The sequence below is a fragment of the Onychostoma macrolepis genome, chromosome 13, assembly GCF_012432095.1.
Source record: "Onychostoma macrolepis isolate SWU-2019 chromosome 13, ASM1243209v1, whole genome shotgun sequence".
NCBI classification, from domain to species: Eukaryota; Metazoa; Chordata; class Actinopteri; order Cypriniformes; family Cyprinidae; genus Onychostoma; species Onychostoma macrolepis.
In genome coordinates this window covers 9,354,659-9,377,882 of record NC_081167.1, presented here as the reverse complement: position 1 = coordinate 9,377,882, position 23,224 = coordinate 9,354,659, and the positions used below count along the sequence as shown (strand labels likewise).

The following is a 23,224-nucleotide window of genomic DNA, read 5'->3' as shown; positions in this document are numbered from 1 at the left end:
CTAACTCGAGTGCCCATCTCTGATGCGTGGTGTGTTGCTGTCACAGTTAAGATGGCATTTCATTTAAACACTTGTGCATGTATGAAGCCTGTACCTGTTGTTGCTGTAGTCTCATGTCGGCCACCTCTCTCTGATCTTCAGAGTGGAGTCTCCTGAGCTCCTCACAGCTCTGTTTCAGGTGGTTGTGTTCCCGAACCAGCTTGGTGTTCTCTCTCTTCAAAACCTCCATTTCCTCCTTAAGCTGAGACTGTTCGCTCAGGAGGCGGCTATGCTGTATGCTGAAAAAGAAACGCAAAACAAACAAAAACAAATGAGCTACTTATATTACAACTCTGTTACATCACATGAGAATCTGCATTTACAGCTGCGAGAATCTGCTGCGTTACAGCCAGATGTCTTTTTAAAAACAATCAGGAATCATTAAAACTCTATATTAGTAACTACACAGTGGCTCCATTCCAAAAACTAGTAAGCTGTGTTTACACAGGCAGAATTTTAAGGAATCATAAGTTATGTTTCCATCACTCTGTTTTCATGCGCATTTTGAAGAATCGCTTCAGAAACGAGAGATGGAAGCACCAAAATTCGCAATAAAATCCCTTAATTCGCAAAAAAGCAATTTTGCGCACAAAGTAAATTCGAAACTTTGGATGGAAACCCAGCTATAGACGTGTTTCCAAACATAAGCAATGTGATGTTTTTCTAAGATACCTTGTTTTGCTCAATTTCTTTTTTTATTTTTCCATATTGCTTTTTATTAGTTTTATAACAACAACATTTAACAACAACATACCAAGAACACAAAACAAAGTACATAAAAAAAAAAAAAAAAATAATAATAATAATAATAAAAAAAAATTAAAAAAAAATAAAAAATAAAAAAAAAGGGCAGGCTACATTACAAATGACATAAGTGCCTAGAATAGTTACAAAGGAGAAAGATAAAACACAGAGGGAAAAAAAACAAAAGGGGAGATGAAATCCGCATGGAAACCACTATAATCACAAATATATTAAAAAAAAACAAAAATTACAAAACATTAAGTACTACTGTTATTTAGCTGTTGGAGGAAGGGACCCCAGATCTTAGAAAACTTTATAAGAGACTTTGATTCATTAAACCGTAATTTCTCAAGGTGTATGACAGAGGCCATCTCCGCAAGCCACCTCTGAAAACATGGGGGAGCAGTGGATTTCCACTCCCTCAATATGATTCTCTTGGCCACCACCATGCCCAACATTAGTGCCAACTGCAAATAATAAGACAAAGATGAAACTGTGTCAGAGTAACCAAAGATGGCCAATTCCACTTCAGGCAAGAAAGCCTGGTTATATGCCGCAGAGTACCAAGAAAATATATCCTGCCAATACCTATGAAGTTTAGGGCAGAACCAAAAAGAATGAGACAACGTTCCCTCTGCGCCCTGACATCGATCACAAACTGGAGACACTGCTGGGTATATCTTGTGGAGTTTGACTTTAGAATAGTGCAGCCTGTGTACAATTTTAAACTGAATTAATTGAAGTCTTGCATTGATAGAGCAGCTATGAATTCTCTGCAGGATTTCAGACCAGAGGTCGCTAGATAGGTTGATGCCAGCATCCCTTTCCCAAGCTACCTTAAGATAATCAGAAGAAATGTTTAACTGCGATGAGAAGAGGGAAACAAATTGCGAAACCATATGCCTAGTATCCGGTGCTTGTCGCACTAGTTTATAGAAGTTTTGCTCAATTTCTAAGAAAACATCACACATTCAACAAATTCAATTGTGAATAGAATTCAATATTTAAAACTATCAATTGTCCATTTCAAATTTAATTAACTATTTTACACAAAATTAGTGTATTTATGCTTAGAGTAAAAATAAAATAACATTTGAAAAAATTCTTAGCATCATACATGACAGAGTGCAATCTTTTAATGCATTGCAAATAACTCCATCCAAGAAGGCAGACAAAGCAAAAATTTAATTATGAATATAATTAAAAATTTAAATAGAACAATGATCAATTTTAAATCTAATTAAAATGAACAATTGTACCCAATATTACTGTGTGTTTTGTGTTTTATGCTTAGAGTATAAAATGAAATAAAATTACATTGTCATCATTTTTGTATTTTATGCATAATTTAAAATAAAATAACAAAATAACAGAATAAAATAAAATGGGTTCAATTTCAGATAACAGAGAATGGTTGCGTATGTGTGTGTGCTGTAATCACACACTGTTGAGGGAATGGGGAATATGGGATTAATCCCTCATCAACTCAATCTTCATCTCTATGTGGTCGTTCATGCCCAGCAGAGACGGGGACAGGAGGGCATGTGTCCTTACATCATAATCAGATTACAGCCACTGCACATCTGTGTATGGATGGACGATATTATGTTGGTGTGTGGATGACAGAACACTGGCAAACAAGGGTGAGTCAGAGACAACAGAGCAGAACAAACTTCCTTGTGTACATGCTTACATATTGCCAACTGGTTTAGATAACGAGGCTACATTAAACCAATGTCAGTTAAACTGATGACATATGACAAAGCAGTTTCATAATTACTTCCTTGTGACTCTGTTTTTTGCATAAGGATTTTTATAGAAAGACACCACAGAGACAGTTCATACAAAAATGAACTTTGTCATCATTTACTCGCCATACAAACCTGTCATGAATTTCTTTTTTTTCTTCTGTGGAACGCTAGAAAAGATATTCTAAAAATATCTCTTTTTCGTTTTATTTTTATCCTGTGATGTTCTGGAAAACAGTAAAAATACTTATTATACTTAAATACTTAAAATATGTTCTGCAGGCTGACATGAGGGCGAGTAAATGATGACAGAATTGTAATTTTTAACTCTTTCACCACCATTGACAATTTTCAGCTTTCCGTGTCTTTGTTATAAGGTAGGAGGCAAAATGCTGGCGGGAAAGAGTTCATTTTCACATTTTAATTGATTTTTTTATTATTTAAATTGTACACATTTATTGTAATTTCAATAAATATATTTTATTAAATTTTTTATTATTTTATTTATTTTTATTATTTTATTTTAATTTATTACTTTTTTATTGTAATTACAGTTGTTTTTTGAGGTTTGGAATGATACGTGGATGATTAAATAACTGGGTGAACTACTCCTCTATATCAGTGGTTTTCTGGAGGCACCCCTGCCCTGCACATTTTGTATGTCTCCCTTATTAGACACACCCAAATCAGGTCTTGCAGTCTTACTAATGAGCTGATGATTTGAATCAGGTGTGTTAGATGAGGGAGACATGCAAAATGTGCAGAGCAGTGGGTCCCGAGGAACAGGATTGAGAATCACTGCTCTAGATAACACTAAAACTGCTCCCTAAGTGCATTATGCACATTAATATTGCAACATGAATTGAGCTGCAGAACAATGCGCTTCAAACATTTAATAAAGCCATAATTAACCTGCAGATAATGCAAGTGCTAATTAAAGACTGCTACAAATGCAGCAGATGGCTCTTAGCATGTCTGTTAGGCCTCGTTTACACTGCAGGTCTTGATGCTCAATTCCGATTTGTTGCCTATATCAGATTTTTTTTTGGCTGTCCGTTTACATGTTCTTTCAATTGTGACCCATATCTGATTCATGTGTTTACACTTGCCATACTATCTGAAACATTCCGCATCCACACATGCTTCCTCCCGAGAATAATGTAACCTGTGCTGACAAAATGAGTTGAGAAAATTTAAAAATGAGTTATTTTTATTTTCACATTCTCCATTAAAAGACCTTCAAAATGATGAATGATTTTTTTGGAATCAGACAAAAAATGACTGCTACACCAGTTTAAAGTCGATATAGAGGAGACAAGGTTGATTATGAGAAAGATTAAAGTTTTCCTCCAGTTCTTTTCTTATTAATAATTAGGCTACTATACTAATAATCACAATATAGCTGTTTTTTTATTTTATCTTTCCCATTATAAATAAGAACAGATGCAAAAAAAAAAAAAAAAAAAAAACAGTATAGGAACAAATAGCCTAGAAAGAAACAAAGAATGCATTAACTTTATCATTTTACATCTAAACAAAAGCATTCATATAGCCTACGAAAAACAAATTATCAAATGTAAAAATCACTTCAGTGTGTTCATTACAAATAAACTGATTATTAAAACTACAAAAGTAGTTAAATGAAGTGCTACGAGTGATTCCTTCTTTTCTTTTGGGACAGACGGCCTACTGTAATGCACGAATCATATAAAGTTACACTTCAGATGCTTTTCCCCATCAGTTCCCCAAGCGTTCCCTTCAGACAGAACAGATTATGTTAGCGGGAATACTGAAATACTGTAATTCTGTGTATTTATCGGAATCGCGCGCCGTCAGAAGCACTGTTATGAGCTCTCTTCAGATGACAGTCAGTGCAAGAAGCGAGCGGAGAAAAGGTAATCCTCTCAGAAAGTATACAATTAAAGATACTTTTAGATGTTTAATTAGTATTTGGAGCATTGGGATAGCTAAACGAGGGCTTAATGAATTAATTTTTGTGAAAACCTAAAATTCAACATTTTTCCTTTTTTTTTTTGCCTGTAGCTCAAAATAGCCCGTGCGCATTTACACTCACTTTGCCAGCATGGTTCCTATATAACGACATAAAACCGCGGAGAAGTACCAAATTGTCACAGTTTTAATGACGTACAGAACGCGATGCCTCAGAAAATCCGATCTGCCTGTTTACATGACAGTCGCATTGGCACATATCCAATTTATATCCACATACGAATGAGGCCTGAAACCGATCTCGCTATATCCGAATGCATGTTTTTTTTTCCCTGCTTACGATGTCATAGAACAGATCCAATCTGTGTCACATATGAACAAAAAAATCGGAATCGGGTCACATTCAACTGACAGTGTAAACCTTAGAGAGAGATGCGTGGCGCCTGTACTCACTGGTAGTAGTCCGCCTCCTTCACGGCCTCCTCGCACCTCTTCAGAGTCTTGGTGTGCTGGTTCTGCAAGGACTGCAGGTCTGCCATGGCCTTCATGCACTGCGTTTTCAGACGCTCGTAGTCATGGCCAGGTTTGGAATTTGGCCTTTTGGAGACAGAGCAATACATCAGCACTGCGTCCCGCAGTCTGCAAGGGCAGCCCAATGTTAACTGGGATAACAGAGACTCTACAGGTCAAAAGTTTGGAATAATTAAGATTTTTTTTTTTTTAAATGTTTTTGATAAGTATCTAATGTTCACCAAGGCTGCATTTACTTGATCAAAAATTAATAACTTAATTTAAAATAACTAGTGCTGTCAAACGATTAATCGTGATTAATCGCATCCAAAATAAAAGTTTGTGTTTACATATATACTGTGTATATTTATTATGTATAAATAAATACAAACACATGCATGTATATATTTAAGAAAAATATGTTAGGTTTATATATTAAATATATTTATATAATATATAAATATAATAAATATTATATAATAAAATATAAGAATATGAATATATAAATGTATAAACATGTAAATATTTTCAAAATATATGCTGCATGTGTGTGTGCGTGTTTATATATACACACAATAAATATACACAAAATACATTAAATCAACAACTTTTATTTTGGATGCGATTATTCACAATTAATCGTTTGACAGCACTAAAAATAACATTTTCTTTAAAAAACAAACAAAAAAAAAAACAATTTTACAACATTACTGTTTTTGTATTTTTTTAAATAAAACACATGCAGCCAAGAGAGACATCGTTCAAAATCATTTAAAAAATCTTAATTATACCAAACTTTTGACTGATAGCGTACGTTTAAATCTGAAATTCATTCTATGTACCTTTACAGATATGAAATTAAAATTACTGCTTTTTTTTTTTTTTTTATTTAACTAGGGTTGGTACCTGCAGTCATCAAACGTGGTGCCAGGTGAGGCGAGAGCCAAGCGCTTGCGAAGTTCGTCCCGCTCCCTGGTGACTTGCCTCAGCTGGAACAGGATGGTGTCCAGGTTCTCGCTGGCCGGCCGGGTGTCACTGAGCGCAGGTGGAGGTGATGAGGCTTTGGTACCTGCAACAGTGAGCACGTCACCGGAGCACAGACAAGCTCACCCAGCACTAATGCAGGGATACATCGAAACAAACACCCCCAAAAAGACAAAAACTATAGCCTCAATTGAGCAATCAAACTTGAAATTACATCAATTTCCCATCATAACATATCTTTAAAATACAAAGATTATATGTAAGGAATAATGTACATCCAGTTGATTGTTATCTCAGAATTAACTATGGGGTTATTATGGGTTTTTTGCGCAATAACATTATTACACAGCTACTTCCAACATAAGTAAATAATTGGACACAAAATATAAAAAGTTTAATGTAGACAAACATTTAAGGTACACGGCTTTTCTCCACATAAATAATTATGAGGGAAAGAGATACTATTTCAGATGAAACCGTATTAAAACCTTACCCGTTTATTATATTATAATCCATCACAGAGTACAAAACAATCGTCCTGGCAAGAAGACGAACACAGCAACAATATGGAGTGCAACAGTCAGTTCCAGAAGTGAAACTGCCATTTTTTCCTCCGAAGGGAAATTGATTTTTAACTGTAACTTATTTTAAATAAATATACAATTAAAGATACTTTTAGATGTTTAATTAGTATTTGGAGCATTGGGATAGCTAAACGAGGGTTTAATGAACTAATTTTTGTGAAAACCAAAAAATTCTACATTTTTCCTTTTTTTTTTTTTTTTTTTGCCTGTAGCTCAAAATAGCCTGTGCACATTTACACTCACTTTGCCAGCATGGTTCCTATATAACGTCATAAAACCGCGGAGAAGTACCAAATTGTCACAGTTTTAATGACGTACAGAACGCGATGCCTCAGAAAATCCGATCTGCCTGTTTACATGAGTCGCATTGGCACATATCCAATTTATATCCACATACAAATGAGGCCTGAAACCGATCTCGCTATATCCGAATGCATGGTTTTTTTTCCCTGCTTACGATGTCATAGAACAGATCCAATCTGTGTCACATATGAACAAAAAAATCGGAATTGGGTAACATTCAACTGACAGTGTTTTAAATAATCATGTTTAACAGTGGAACCCTGGTAAAAAAAAATAATAATTAAAATACATTACCCATGATGCTGTAAAGAAAACTCCAACAATCAGAGAACGGACCCTTTTCACAAGACTGATGACGCATTTCAACGGTCATCAGCATCGTAAATCCTTGAAAGTTTTTTATATTTTTATTTATTTATTTATTTTTAACGAATGTACATTTAAAACACTATACTTTGTATTATATCACCTTTGCAACAAATTACAAAAAAACTATTTAACGCTAATGCGTGCAAGACATGTACCTTTGTCTTTTTGTCTGATTTTCAAATACCTTTTTGCTTCAAATAAAAGTTTGCAATGTTGTGATTCTCCTTACATTTACATTTATGCATTTAGCAGACGCTTTTATCCAAAGCGACTTACATTGCATTCAAGTTACAGTTTTTACATTTTATCAGCTCCTTATAGCTGGTTGGTTTGGTTTATGGCTTATAGCACTTAAAGGAAGACTTTTTAAAAATCCCTATGGGAAAAATGGATGAAAAAAATACTTCTAGAACCAACACAGGAAGCACCAGCATGATTTGCTCGAATAGGTGGCTTTAACAAAACCATATACCATTGATTAACAACCTTGGAGCTCACAGTAGGTCTCTGTCTTTAAAGGTTTATCAGTTATTGTTAAAAATCAATTTCCCTATGGAGAAAACGAATGGAGTTTTTACTTCTGGGACTGACTGGTGCACTCTAGAAACCTTATGCAGAAGAGAAACAAATGCACTTAAAGAAATTTATCATAAGCATTGTAATGTTCGAGGCAGATGTCAAATTTTTAAAAGAACAATACTAGGCAGATTGTTAGGCTTTAGACAGTGTTATGTACTACTGAAGTTTTTATTAATATTTTGTATCAGCTTTTATTTTTAGATTTATTCATTTTTATTTCAGTTTTTGTATTTGCTTTTTAATTAGTTTGTTTCAGTGATTTTAGTGCTTGAACTTCTCATTTTTATTTAAGCTTAAGTTTTTATATTTATATTTTACTTCAGATTTATTAAAATTACCAAAAATGATTTTAATAATTTAATAAGCTAACAATAACAACACTGGTTTTAGAGCAGAGCTACTATAACTACAACTCATACAAAAACAGGCCAAGACTTAAAACTAAATCTGACCTTTAAAGCTTGGCTGTACTAAAAAAAAAAAAAAGAAAGCAAGCTGCATAAATAATCATACAGGAAAAATGTGCAAATGCTTGAGGTCACAATGGCAGACATTCTGAGCTCTTTATGTAAATGATGATCTTTTGGGATGAGCAGCAACTAAAATTACACCATAATCTTTTGGTCTTGGACAATCTGCTGCAGATATTCAGAGAATGAATTCAGCTTTATGCAATAACACAGAGGATAATCTCCATTACTGATAAAATCAGGGCAGAGAACATAGTATTCGTCAAGATGTCATTTCATTGTCTTTCTAGGGATTTATTAGAGAAGGTTAACATGAGACTACTTGATAAACAGCACACAACATTATTCCCACAACTTTTCCATTATTTTAAAATTCCCAGATACATCCAGCTTGTGGGAATCCTCAATTTGATGCAAATACTTATCATTTTTATATAAAATTGTTTGAATAATTTTATGGAAGTCCAAGTTAAATGCATTGTAACCATAAAACAAATTAACGTATCTTTATAGATGCCTTCACACTAATACAATATTACTTGAATTTATGTAGGCCTATCATGTAAAAGTTAAACATCATGATGGAATAATTCATTGTTTGTTTGTTTCAGAGGTCAGGTTGATTTTTTAAACTCCGAAATTAAACTTAAAGGGATAGTTCACCCAAAAATGAATGAAGAAGTATGTGGATAAGCAAACAGTTGACGGTAGCCATTGACTTCTACAGTATAAAAAAATACCATGGAAGTCAATGGCTACCGTCAACTGTTTGCTGAACCATAATTTTCAAAATATCTTCTTTTGTGTTCAACAGAAGACAGAAACTCATACAGATTTGGAACAAATGGAGGGTGAGTAAACAAAGACAAAATGTAAATTTTGAATGAACTATCCCTTTAAAACTTAGGCATATAACAACTAATAAAGTTGATATGAAAAAACTGCTTTGTGCGAATACTTTGGTGTCATTTATTCGCAACTGACTGAGAACAGGCTTTCTGGTGACATTATCCTCACTGTCACAACCCCACACTGCTCCTCATCAGACCCAAACAAGCAGAGGGCATTATGGGTATCTCCAGTGCAATGTTTTGGTTCCTTTAGAAAGCGCTATATGAAACTGCCAAGTCATTTGGACGGCAGTCAGCCTCAGAGCATATTCTCCATTGGCACCAAACCTGGAGAACAGGGCTCGGCCTCCAGACACAACTGCCATGACCTCCAACACACGTTATCACTGTTCATCTGAGCCTTCAGTCTGCTTTGAGTGACTTTACAAATGCATCATACACACCCACATGCACCACATGCATTGTTGTTACAGCACGGTGACAATGTGTGCAAGGTGTCAAGGGCGGGGGCAGAAACTCTGACATACCGACACTGCTGAGGGAGCTGCTGCTCTCTGAGTCTGATGGCATTGTGGACAGGACGCTGTAGGTGGACCCTGTGGAGGAGAGAAAACACGATTAATAACTCAACACTGATGCTTACAGCTCTTTAATTAACAAAATGCTCAATGCTGGCAGAAAGGTAGCACTGAAGAAAATAGAGAAAAATTCATGTGCAACTCTCTACAGCAAACCACCCAAACATTTATTAGAGACAGAACAATAGGTCAGTTTCAATTATTGTATTAACATTCACACATCAAATCAGTGTGTCTGTGTGTTCTATGTATGGGGTCTATTTATTTATTCATTTATTTAGGGTTTTGTGTGTGTGTGTGTGTGTGTGTGTGTGTGTACCTACTTAACCATATTTTGGGGACAAATTTGTACCCAAAAGTGAGCTAAACCTGGTTTTTGGAAATTGTAAAAATGCAGAAAGTTTCCTGTAAGGGGTAGGTTTAGGTGTAGGGCAATAGAAAATACGGTTTGTACAGTATAAAAACCATTACGCCTATGGGATGTCCCCATTTAGATAGCTAAGTAAACGTGTGTGTGTGTGCGCGCGCGCGTGTTTTTGTGAAAAGTCAGGACATAGATTTGTATAATGACAAAGGTATGACATAGGTATTACAAGGTGAAGGTGACTTTTCAGGACATTGACCCATGTCCCCACTTTTCAAAACGCTTATAAATCATACAGAGTGAGGTTTTTTTGGGGAAAGTTGAAATGCAGTCTCCTGTAATGGGTAGGTTTAGGTGTAGGGTTGGTGTAGGGCAATAGCACATACAGTAAGTACAGTATAAAACCATTACGCCTATGGGATGTCCCCACTTTTCACAAAAACGAACGTGTGTCACTATAGATTATATAAGATAATAAACACACAATTACGATAGATATGGTCTGTATGTGATTTTCTTGAGTGGAATGTGTACATCTGAAATGCTAATTTGTGCAGCGATATAAAAGGCTACAAATAGCATATTTTAACAACAGTAAGTTAAACGACCAAATTCCACATGTGCTCGTAAAAGGAAGTTATTACAAACACTAGATGGTGGTTTGAAGTGAGTTCTGAGTAAAAGTGTACTATTAATCTCATAAATTGTCTTATGAAGCATGATGCTAATATTAGCTCTAATGCAGCTGCAGAACAGGTCCAATTCTTCTTCATAATGCATTTTTGTCATAATACTTCACGTAAGGTCGCAAGAAAATGTTTTGTTGTATTTATTTAGAAATACGTTTGATAATAGTTGGTTAAATGTATACTGGGATTGAAGCGATGTGGCTTGGTAAACGTTTTATTGCCAGTATAAAGGCTGATAATGGCTGAATAAAAACAAAAGAATAATGATAAAAGAATAATAAGGATTATGTCTCATACCTGGCGGAAGTGTGAAAGGTTCTGTTTCCTTAAACTAGTTTCATGCATTTCTTTTTCAACACGATTACAGGTAAATCCTAGTATTTTAAATGTGCGACATCATGATTAATCACAGTCCATGACTGTGATTAACGCGATTAAATGTTTTAATTGATTGACAGCACTAATATTATATATATTTTTTTTTTAAAATAAAAAAAGTTAATAAAATAAAAAAAAAGTAATCACCATATATATCATTATTATTACTATATAAATTATTATTATATAAACATTAATAGTAATAGTATATAGTAATAGTATAGTCTAAATATTTTATTTTTATTATTATTATTATTATTATTACTACTACTACAACAAAGACAAAAATGACAAATAATTAATATTATTATGAAAACCATTATTATAAATAATAAATATTATTTATAATTATTATTAGATAATCAAAATTAATGTTTTTGCTATAGTCAAATGAAATTAGACAAAGTTAATTAATGGAAAGTTACTATGCAAATTAATAAGACACTTCAAAAGGATCGGTACAGTTTGTTAATATAAAATGTCTGACTTTTATAAAAATGGCAGCAAACTTTGAGGCTTGAAATGATCACAGAAAACAGAAAGACGCTACACAACAAAACCCCAGACAACATCCGGCTCTATTATGGGAAAACATGAGTATTCCAAAGTGTGTTACTGCGAAAACACCCAAGTATGTAAGCAAATATGAATAAAAATGAAATGGATAATTGAATCTTTAAGATTCTTTGCAGCTCTTCCACTGCAGGGCTCCTCCTCTTAATGAGCAGAGTGTGTGGTGACAAGGACACGGTTCATTATCACAGGCCCGACTCCACACACACACACTCGTCGAAATACAGCCCGCAGAAGATCACAGACACTTGAATCTTCCTTCACTCTCTTACCACATCATCCGAGACACAGCTCTGCTTCTGAAGAGCAACTTCAGCAACAGACTTCAATGCCTTCCGTAGCCTGAAATAACTTCATGGTAGCGACGTCTGAGTGCAAGTGCTACAGTTGCAAGGTTTTTTTTGGTTTTTGGTGGGGTGAGAGGCAGATGGAATAAATAGATATTGTATAACGTCTGAAAGCAGACACAAAGTCCTGCGAGTCCTGTACAGGAAGATAGGCTTAAGAAATAGACATCATGGTTTTTAATGCACTCCTAACATATTTTGCGTTGAGAGGATGGATGGAAATACATTCACATGAACACACGTGGAGCTGCATGCACTTAATGCATCAATGATTCAATGGCTATAGAGAACAGACGTCACTAAAAAAAAAGCCTTAGGGAAACTCAGGCACATAAACTGGCCTATTTCCAATCAACGCAAATTAGCAATAGTCAAATTCTTTGATGGCAGTAACTGGCACGACAGGTCATCAACAAAGCCACGCTGAATCTGTGGTTATAATAAAAGATTGTATTGTATAATGTACTGTGGCGAATATTGTCTTGCAGTTTAGTGTAATTTGGAGGCAAGTTTGTCAACAGAAAATATTCACGACAACAGTTTCAAAGGAAAGTCATTTCAGAGGTGGTGGTTAGAAGTTGTTAAATTTTAATTTAATTTTCAAGAAATTGTATTATGCACTAGGGCAGTAAAAAGAAGAACATTTTGAATATCCTGTTGACTGAGTATTAGATCGTATAAAAAAATATGTTGAGCGTAAAATTTTGGTGTCAACGTTTAATGCATGTGCATAACAATGCATCACAAAAAAAGCTGTGAAACTTCCTGTTAACAAACTATTCAAATTATTTTTATTAAAAGAAATATCGCTGAAATAAAATTAATGTTAGTTGAAAAAACGTAAAAACTTTAAACAAAATCAGAAATGTGCAATAAACTCATAAAATAAGTTTAAACTGAAATACTAAAATTACTTAAACTGAAATAAAAAAAGCTAAAAATGTAAATTTAAAAACTAATTAAATTACAAATATATTATCCAAAAATAAAAATCTTAAACTTTAACTAAAAAATGAAAAATATAAAAATAAAATCCAATTTAAAAAAAAAAAGGACTAAAAAATATATATATATAATAGTATATGATACTAAAATAGATTATACTACTGTAAGTAGAATCTTATATTATTCAAAATTATTATAATACAAAATTAAAATTAAAAATAGTACAATCTTTGAGCAGAGACACATTTGGCCAAGTTTATGCTGGACAGATTTTAAAACAATAGTGGTAGCCCTTCTCTGTCCTGGTGCTTAAGTAGGTCAGAGATGGCATGCTTTGCCCTGGGCATCCTTTGTGTTTGTTTGTTTCCTGCTCTGCACACACTTGGTCCAACAGTTGTTTCAGGCGAGTAGACAATCAAACCCCCAACAACCCCCCAGCAAGTATCACAAATACAGCATGACATGCGCTGCTATGACAAATTCAGCTGAATTTTAAATCCTGCTATATGGCAAAAAAAGTGGATCCACAGGCTGGGAGTGAACATGCTCCGAGTGTCTTCTTGAAAAATGAACCAGTGCTACAGACAAAAGCTGAAGGCTGAAGCTTAATAATGGATGAACTCAAGAGCATTCATCCAAAAAACACATTTATCCTTTAGCTTTGACAGCCTAGCAGAATCTGTTTGTACGGGGTTGATCTTGAGTCACAAGATCTTATTACAACATGATGATAATCTATTCAAACATTGTCTCATAGGCTACATTCACACAGCAGCAGAATACGCTTGTCTGTTTTAGAGTTACATTCACACACAGTTCAGTTATTAACCAGAGTGACGACAGCATTTCATAAAACTAAATAATAAATAAAATTAACATATACTATAGACATATGTGACCCTGGACCACAAAACCAGTCGTATATAGCACGGGTATATTTGTAGCAATAGCCAAAAATACACTGTATGGGTCAAAATTATCAATTTTGCTTTTATGCCAAAAATCATTAGGATATTAAGTAAAGATCATGTTCCATGAAAATCTTTTGTAAATTTCCCATCTTAAATATATTAAAATTTAATTTTTGATTAATGATATGCATTAAGGATTTCATTTGGACAACTTTAGAGGAGATTCTCAATATTTTGATTTTTTTTTTGCACCCTCAGATTCCAGATATTCAAATAAATATTTGAGTATCTCAGCCAAATATTGTCCGATCCTAACAAACCATACATCAATGGAAAGCTTATTTAATTCAACTTATTCAAGCTTATTTATTATTGATATTATTATTATAATTTTTGAGCTATAATATTATTATTATTTCAAAAATTCACCCTTATGACTGGTTTTGCGGTACAGGGTCACATATGTTTTGAACAAAAACAAACTAATAAAGAAAAGAAAAATAAATAAAGTTTTAGTAATTCTCTTTTTCCATTTAAAGTGAAAAAAAGAAAAGAAGAAATCGAATTCAAACAAAAATAAAACTATAATAGCGATACTAAAAATAACACTGTAATGAAGCAGTTTTGTCAATATATTATTACACTGGAGCCAATTCATGTCATGTGATGCAAAATAAATAAATAAAATGCAAAAAGTAATAAATATAAATTCGGGAAAAACCTCAGTATAACACTAAATCTGGTCAATTATGCAGTAATGCCAATATATTATTACCATTTATGTTATTGTCATTTTATTAAATTTACATGAATATTTGTATTAACCTTTCTTAATATATGCTAATATAGGGTATTTTCATTTTATAAATATTTATTTCTTTTTGCATTAATTTCATTTTGTCTGCAGAGTCAAAATCAAAATCAAACCAACATTCATAAAAACACTAGACTTTTTATGCTTGGAAACAATCCCATAGAGTGGATGCCTGCAAACACCACAAATACAAAGAGTACCTTTCTAAGAACTGCGTTTTAAACTAGGTTTTTAAAAACTGTTCCTTCTGTTTTATATGCCATTGACCCAAATACGACAATCAGCCCCAAACAATGTCTGTGAACGAAGCCTTGGGAGTATAGAAATAATTTCCCTGGCCAATAAACTAGATTTTTGCTTTTTCTAAAGATGTTTAAAACATGACACAATTAGGATGTTGTGAAAACCATGTGCAACAGCTACAGGCCTCAGCGAGCAGCATCAACTAGAGTCTGCGTGTTTGTCCCATTCATGATACTGGGCCGGCAGAGAGGGCGTCAGAATGAGCCTGATAAACGACTCTGTTTACCCACATTTCAGCACTCTAAATCAAACCGGCTTTGGCTGTGCTCCTACTTCTGCTGCTGGAGCCGCTGCCGTTTGATTAAATCTGGAGTCGCCCCAGCGCAAGCTGAAAGACAGAGAGCAATGTGCCCCAGGAGAAGACACATCACATCACAGCCTTTGTTCAGTCACTTTCACATGAGGCCGCATGGCAAGGCTGTGGCACCGAGGGCAAGGTTCAGAGGAAGCAGCCAATCGGGGCTCAGAGGCGGTCATGTGACATGGCAGTGCTTACAGTCGTAACGTGCAGCGAGGAGAGAGACATCAGCATACAAAAGCACTGGACTCTCACATATCAGTTGATGTCACACACAGATACAGGGACATTCCCACTTTTGAGAAGCCTGTGGAAAAATCAGAGGTAATCCAACACTCATTCAATACAATAACCACTGAATAACCCCGGGACACATAAAGCACTGAAACGGAGGAATAGAAATCAAATTTTACCTCTACAAGCGCCACATCTGATGTTACTTGGCATTTGGTGGGGCTTTTTATTCAAAGCACACTACCAGCAGAAAATGAGCCCCTGGAGTCAGTTAAGCGCTCGGCTCAATGGCAGTACAGTAAGAGAGCGAGATTGTGATCTCAGTAACTCTAGTTCTCGGTCACGCCTACTGGAAGCAGCAGCTTTAGCGTAACGCTTGAGAATCTGGGCTGCCAGCAGCATCGCCACTCCTGCATCTCATCACTTCACGCGTCACTCCAATAACACGCAACCCTCGTGAGTTGTGGGCAAATATTGCTTCTCCTCTCTGCAAAGCTTGTAGAGATTTGTCACGTGATCACAAGGCAAACTTTAAAACTATTTGCCCCTAAATTTGACATGGTTTACTAAACAACGAAATATACAATACAATACAGTTCAAATGTTCTGGGGTGAGTTTTCGAAAGAAGTCTCTTATGCTCACCAAGGCCATGTTTATTTGACACAGTAAAAACATTAATATTGTTAAATATTATTAAAATTTAAAATTGATTTCTATTGTAATATATTTTAAAATGTAATTTATTTCAGTGATGCATTTTCAGCATTATTACTCCAGTCTTCAGTGTCACATGATCTTTCAGAAATCACTCTAATATGATTATTTGCTGCTCAAGAAACATTTCTTATAATTATCAATGTTGAAATCAGTTGTTCTGCTTAGTATTTTTTGGAAACTGTGATATGTTTTTCAGGAATCTTTGGCCAATAAGTTCAAAATAACAGGTTATTTGAAATGGAAATCTTTTGTAATATTTAAAAAGTCTTTAATAGAAGTATTAAAGACCAAAAAAATAAATAAAAAATACTGATATATATATATCTACTGAATAAAAAGACATTAAACAGAACTAGGGCAATCTGTAAAAAATGATTGTATAAAACATTTTACAGACTTGCAAGTGAAACATTTTTCCATAATTGACTAGTCAACTAGGTTATCTTAAGGAAGTTTTGCATAATTAGGGTGAATTAGGGTCAAAGTCATCTTTATGTATACATTTAAAATTACAGCACAAATTGAATTAAAGAACATGTAGCCAAGATCACTGGTTAGATTTTCAGAGAATGCATGACCTGATGAAACATAACTTGAAGGCAATGCAAGTTTGTTCGCATAGAAGCATCTGCCATTAATGTAAAATTTGTGTCCAAATTTAGGCTAAATATCTATGTTTATTTTATAAAACATCAACTTTAACAAAATAACAGGAACATCTAAAGTATGGAAGTAACGGTCTTGTGAATCGGTTATAAAAGCATTGCTCTGATGACTGTAACAGTGGTGCATTAATGGGATGAATTTAGAGATGCACGTTGAGTGTGAGAGTGAATATTACTGTGTTGACAGTCTAACAGCAAGCTCAAGCACAGCAAGCTGTCAGCACAATAAAATCCTCCCAGACAGCTATCAGAGAACAGCCACACACAAAAAAATACAAAAACTTAAATTAGGAAAAAATTTAAATTTAAAAAAAAAAATTATATATGTGATTGACTGATATTGATTTTTTTATAACCGATACCAATTATTTGCATGTTTATGTGCCCGATAACCAATATGCAGAACCGATATTTATTTACTGTTATAAAGTAAATAAATAACTGAGTGAAGTAAGTCCATACTTCACTTTGGTTTTTCCTCCTTTGCCATCTTAAAAAAAATAAAAATTTAAAATTAACAGTCTTTCATGTTAAATTTAATCTTAATATTAGTTGTACATTTAATCATATTACAACAATAAAAACATTTTATTTATAAAATTAACAATAAGCAAAATAAATGTAGAATGTCTCATTTTCAAATGGAGAAAATAAATAAAAGGACAGGAGTCATAACTTCATTTCAAACTACAGTTTTAGGTTTATAAGCTGTTTAAAAGGCTAAAGAGTGAAGAATAATTCACTGGATAATGTTAATTCACTGAATTATATTCTCTGGAATATTGAAATATAACAAACAAAACATTGTGTTTTATTGCATTTCTCAACTGGTATGTTATATCAGAATTATTAATATGTTTTTGTCATTCTAGATTATGAAATGCCTGCTGACAGTGCGGTTTATCTATGCATTTACACAGAACTATAGCCTACTCAAATTGCAATCGCTCGCGGAGATAATAAATAATTAATTTCCATAGCGATGTATTTATTTAGATGTTTATTAACGAAATAATGGTTATATAGTAAATGTCAATATAATTTAGCGTGTTTTAAAGAAGTGAAGCATTTCCTGATCATCAACCGCTGAGTGAACAGCAATATGAAAGCGGCTTCATGAGACTAATGATGAGCATATAGGCTACAACAGAGAGAGAATTATATTCTGCGCTTTTATTTCCAACATGCGCTCATTCGTGGCTGCATATTATTTAATTCAGGCAAAGTTACATCTTTACTGGGACAGACTGACGGACTTACGTGACTCCGTGAGTTCGTCTCGATTTCTTAGAGCCACGCTGTATAATATCAGGCATTTATGTAATGCATCTAATTTGTGCATTAATGGCTGTTATGTTAAATAAAGTTTACTAACTACAGCAAATCAAGTACCTATGCACAACGTTGTTGTTGTCTCATCTCCCCTCAGATGCGCTGCAATAACGATCCTGCGCGCAATTCTCAAAACACCCACAAAATGGCGGCGTTTATCGGTGAATCCAATATTACAAAACCGATATCCGATTATGGTAAAATGCTTAAATATCGGGAAAAATATCGGTAAATCGATATATCGGTCGATCTCTAATATTTTAACTTAACATTCAAAGCCTAAAAAATCCTTCAAAAATGCAGCCATGCTGCATATTCAGATTCATGCTGTGTGGCACAATTCATAACCTCAGGTTGCATTTCAAAAGTCATCAAATTAAAAAAGTCACTCATCTCAAAACCTGATCATGCAACAGAAAACTTTTAAGGGTGACACTTGCTGCATTTTTATGCCATAGAAATATACATTCCGTTTCCTTAACAAGATTAACATCACCAAAAATACTACCCAAGCATGCCGCACTCATCTGATTGTGTTGCAGTGACAGGTACATAATGCAGGCTTACTCTAATATAGCATCTCCCTACGGGACACATGGCCCGTTTTCCGATACCCCACTGTAGTCCTTCCTAGAAAAAGCTCCATGTGCCAGTCTGATCACTCGCGCTCAGATTAACAGGCATCAGGACTCATGCCGTCTCAAGTCCTCCTGGGAAGATTGTGCGTATGAGCCTGGAAATGGTAATTACGATGTGATGTGCATACAAGTGAAGTCAGAAGATTTTTTTATTTTTACACTGACTGAAACACAGAAAACCTTTTAACGCTTATGCAACAAAATGAAGAGCAAAATATAACCATTAAGGGTGTAAATGATGCTTTATGTATTTTATTATTCTCGTACAGTTGCAGAGAATTATGGGAAAGGTTACTGTAAAAAAGTAACTTTAAAAAAAGTCATTAGCACGTAGACTATACTGAGTTGGTAAGATGTTCCATTTAAAAGAATTTTGTATTTTTATTTAGCAAGGATGCATTACATTAATCAAGAATGACAGTAAAGGCTTTTATAGTGGTGGGTTAAAGACAAAAAGGGGTTTTCAAATGGGTTTTCCAGTTTAATTTTATTTTTTCAGAGAAAAAAAATTACGACTACATTTTTACATACATACTGTACATACATTTTTACCATGATTTACGGCAGACACCCACTAAACTGTCATTCAGTATAACAATAGTTCATGTAGCAAAAAATCTTGTCAATCATATTTCGAAAAAAATAATTGGGTCATATTAAAAGACTGAAGGATCACTGTAAAGGCCCCAAGAACTAATTAACTGTCATTTTAAATCTTCACCAATCAGTAGGTTTTTACCCATTTGTCACCAACAGGTTTTTAATCATTTAAAATATAATCAAACTTAGTATGAGCACTTTTTCTTTTAAACATTTTAATAAGAACAGGTCAGAATATGTATGTGGTTTCATTTTTTTACAAGAATATACCGGTTACGCTGAAGGTATTTAATCCATATTTCAAACTGTCATTTTAATTTGATGCAGACATCTCGTCTTTGACCAAAACGTTCAAAATAAATTCTGTTCTTTTTTTTTTAACTCGTTTCCACAAAAATATTACACACAAAAATTCACACAATATTACAGTTTTCACTGTATTGATCAAATAAATACAGCCTTGGTGAGAATAAGACATTTCTTCAGGAAAAAAACAAAAAACAAATCTTACAAACTTTTGAACGATAGTATAGATTAGTGCTGGGCGGTATGACCAAAATTTTATATCACGGTATTTTTCTAAATTATACCGGTTTCACGGTATTTATTATTTTTCATGCATGACCGGGTGTTAACCACATTTTCTACTGATTGAGGGAGGAAAAACTGCAGTAGATTGACTTAGAATGCCCTATTTTACTGTCATGATGAGCGAATATTGTAGAAAAATTCCACACTAAATAGTGACTAAACACGACTCGTTAACACGTTAAGCAGGAGTCAATCTCATTTATAATCGCGACATCGCCTGATAAAATCCAAATGCATCTAACGTTACACTAAAGAGCAGCTATGCGGTGGTTTTGGCTATATTACTTTTTTGTCTCATGCAGTGAGTAACAAACTAAAAAATAAAACAAAAAAGTGCGTAATATTAACAGACGAACTATGCTCATATTTATAATCTCAAACAGTCAGTTAGCTGCAAGTGCTTGGAGACGCTGTTTTGTACTCATTTATAGTGCTTCTCTGCCGCTCGCTGCACAGAACAGACGCAGAGAGAGGAGACACTGCGCCGGGAGAGTCAGACCTTGCACTCGCGGGGCAGCACTGGCGACATCTTCCAACTGAACCATAGCTAAGGTTTATCCAAAAATGTCGCTAGGTGTGTCAGTTTGTATATTCTATGGAAAAAAGCCGCTAAAAGGGTCTGAAAGTTGCTAAATATAGTGCTAAAGTCACGCTCGTGTGTGTGAGACGCGGGCCGTGGATGAGTTCTTCTGTGTCATCACGTTCTGCAGCTTCAGAACTTTCATGCTTAGTAACATACAGCTGTGTTCTTCCCACAATGCAATAGTGAAAAGAGACCCCTCTCAAACAGTGTCGCGTTCCGAACGTTATTTAAATAACACATTGCGGTATTTTCAAAATTCATGTCATAAGAAAAATAAATACTGGTATACCGCCCAGCACTAGTATAGATAGCTTAACAGACAGACTAAAACCCTCAAGTCCACTTTTGAACAAATCCCAAGTTTCCCACCAATAAGTACAACATTTAGTGGCATTCATGTGCTCTCATCAGTACGATCTCTCTGATATGACTTAAAGGCAAGATAAGACTATCACAGCTCTGTATATTTCCATTACCTCACAATAACATTTAGACTGTGGCACTTCCGCAGTTCCTCTGCAATTAAGCAGCCTGGGAACACTTGAAAATGGTAATGAAGTCCTTCTTGATAGCCCAGCCTCTCATGGAGAAAAACAGGAGGCTTGTGTCCTTTTAAAGAGATCTAGACCAGCGTCCATCCATGTGGAGCTGACACAGTATCATTTTGTCTCCTTTAACTCCAGAGTTAGCAATCACTCATGCGTTCTGCTGCCATTAAACGATCAGGCGCTGCCAGCGAGTGTTCACACCACAAATTGAGCTGAGATCAATACTGTTTGAGTCAATGTGAAAATGTGTGAGAGCACATCATTATCACAAGGGATATTGGGTTTATAAAATAGCTTTATTGAGCCACGTTTAGCGATGAGGTACTAAGTTTAACTATAATAGCCAGACAGCTAGATATAAATCTCTTTAGATCCAAAAATAAATGAGTGCTGCTATACAGACTAAAAGCAGTGCATTCTCAAATGCGTTTCATCTAGCTAGGTGGATAAAAGGGAAGCTGACATGCAGAATATAAAAGATAGAGGCTATCCTGTCCTTGAGTGTGACGTTAAGAGGCAGAGATCCTAAAAAAACTCTTTAGATCTGAAGTGATGGCCTTGAATCAGAGTGGCATCAGTATTAATATTTCATGGCATGAGCTGTGCTTCAGAAAGTCGGGAGTAGTGCACGTCTACAGAATACTCTCAAAACTTCATTCACAAAATCACTACTGAGATTTTAACCAAGAACCGTTTGCAATTAAAAAGTCATGCAAAATAGTAGTTTCATATGCTGAAATACTTTTTATTTGGAGGCTCAACAATAAAGATGGTGTGCTGACCTAGGGGCAATGTGAGATTTTATTTATTTATTTATTTTTTGCCAGTTGGTGAAACTGTCACTTGTCTTTTGTTGTCAGTGATGTGCTGCTACTCACAACCTTACATTTGTTGATCTTATATATTTATATGCCTTGCAATAAAATATGTACAGCAGGTAAAAGAAGTATTGGACACGTCACCGTTTTTTCCGGTAAATATATTTCTAAAGGTGCTGTTGACATGAAATTTTCACCAGATGTCGGTAACAATCCAAGTAATCCATACATACAAATAAAACAAAACATAAGTTCAGGAATTAAGTTATGTGTAATAAAATGGAAGTCGCATGCATTGCTCAGGTGTGATTTTGGCCCATTCTTCCACAGAGTCTTCAAATCTTGAAGGTTCTGTGGCCTCTTCTATGAATTCTGATATTTAGTTCTTATTTTCTATTGGATTCAAGTCAAGTGATTGGCATTCTAGCAGCTTTATTTTCTTTCGCTGAAACCAACTGAGAGTTTCCTTGGCTGTGTTTGGGATCATTGTCTTGCTGAAATGTCCACCCTTGTTTCATCTTCATCATCTTGGTACTGGAGGTGTTGGGACTGAACCAGCTAATATTAATTTCCACTGTCTAGGGGCAGGTTTGCTTTCTAATTACTGATAGATTTCAGCTGGTGTCTTGGCTTTCCATGCAGATTTGCACCTCCCTTTCTTCATGTGTTCAATCCTTTTTCCCCCCCCCGTGTCATTCCATTTTCTTAGACATAACTTAATTTCTGAACTTATTTGTTTTGTTTTCTTTGCATGTATGGATTACTTGGGTTGTTACCATCATCTGGTGAAAATTTCAAGTCAACAGTACCTTTAGAAATATATTTACTGAGAAAAATGGTGACGTGTTCAATACTTATTTAACCCGCTGTATTTGTGCAATAACAAATGTAGCAAATTCTGCTGATTAGTCAAGATAAGGTTATTTAGCATTAGTGCTGTGCAAATAATCGAATGCGATTATCATGCGCATCTCGTAAGTAAAGTCGGTTCTGTGATTAGTAGTAAATTTCCATCACGTGCTTTCAGATGGAGCGGCATTTACTACACAGAACCGTAGATCGCTGACAAGCTACGCAATATGTTCATAATCACAGGCAATACATCAAGATTTACTACTAATCACAGAACCGGCTTTACTGATGAGATGCGCATGATAATCGCATTC

The 23,224-nt window shown here is 34.7% G+C and overlaps 1 protein-coding gene across 4 annotated transcripts in view; it reads right to left on the bottom strand.

The window, feature by feature from the left end:
• dlg5a (discs, large homolog 5a (Drosophila)) overlaps nucleotides 1-23,224 on the bottom strand; it is a 69,521-nt gene that overhangs the window by 35,764 nt on the left and 10,533 nt on the right. For 3 of the 4 annotated variants that reach the window (XM_058795608.1, XM_058795610.1, XM_058795611.1), the window contains exons 2-5: nucleotides 9,659-9,727; nucleotides 5,898-6,060; nucleotides 4,935-5,078; nucleotides 95-278 (exon numbers count right to left, since the gene is read on the bottom strand). In XM_058795608.1, coding sequence (XP_058651591.1) covers nucleotides 95-278; nucleotides 4,935-5,078; nucleotides 5,898-6,060; nucleotides 9,659-9,727 — 560 coding nt within the window. The remainder of the gene's footprint in view (nucleotides 1-94; nucleotides 279-4,934; nucleotides 5,079-5,897; nucleotides 6,061-9,658; nucleotides 9,728-23,224) is intronic. The other variant, XM_058795609.1, reaches the window with a different exon arrangement.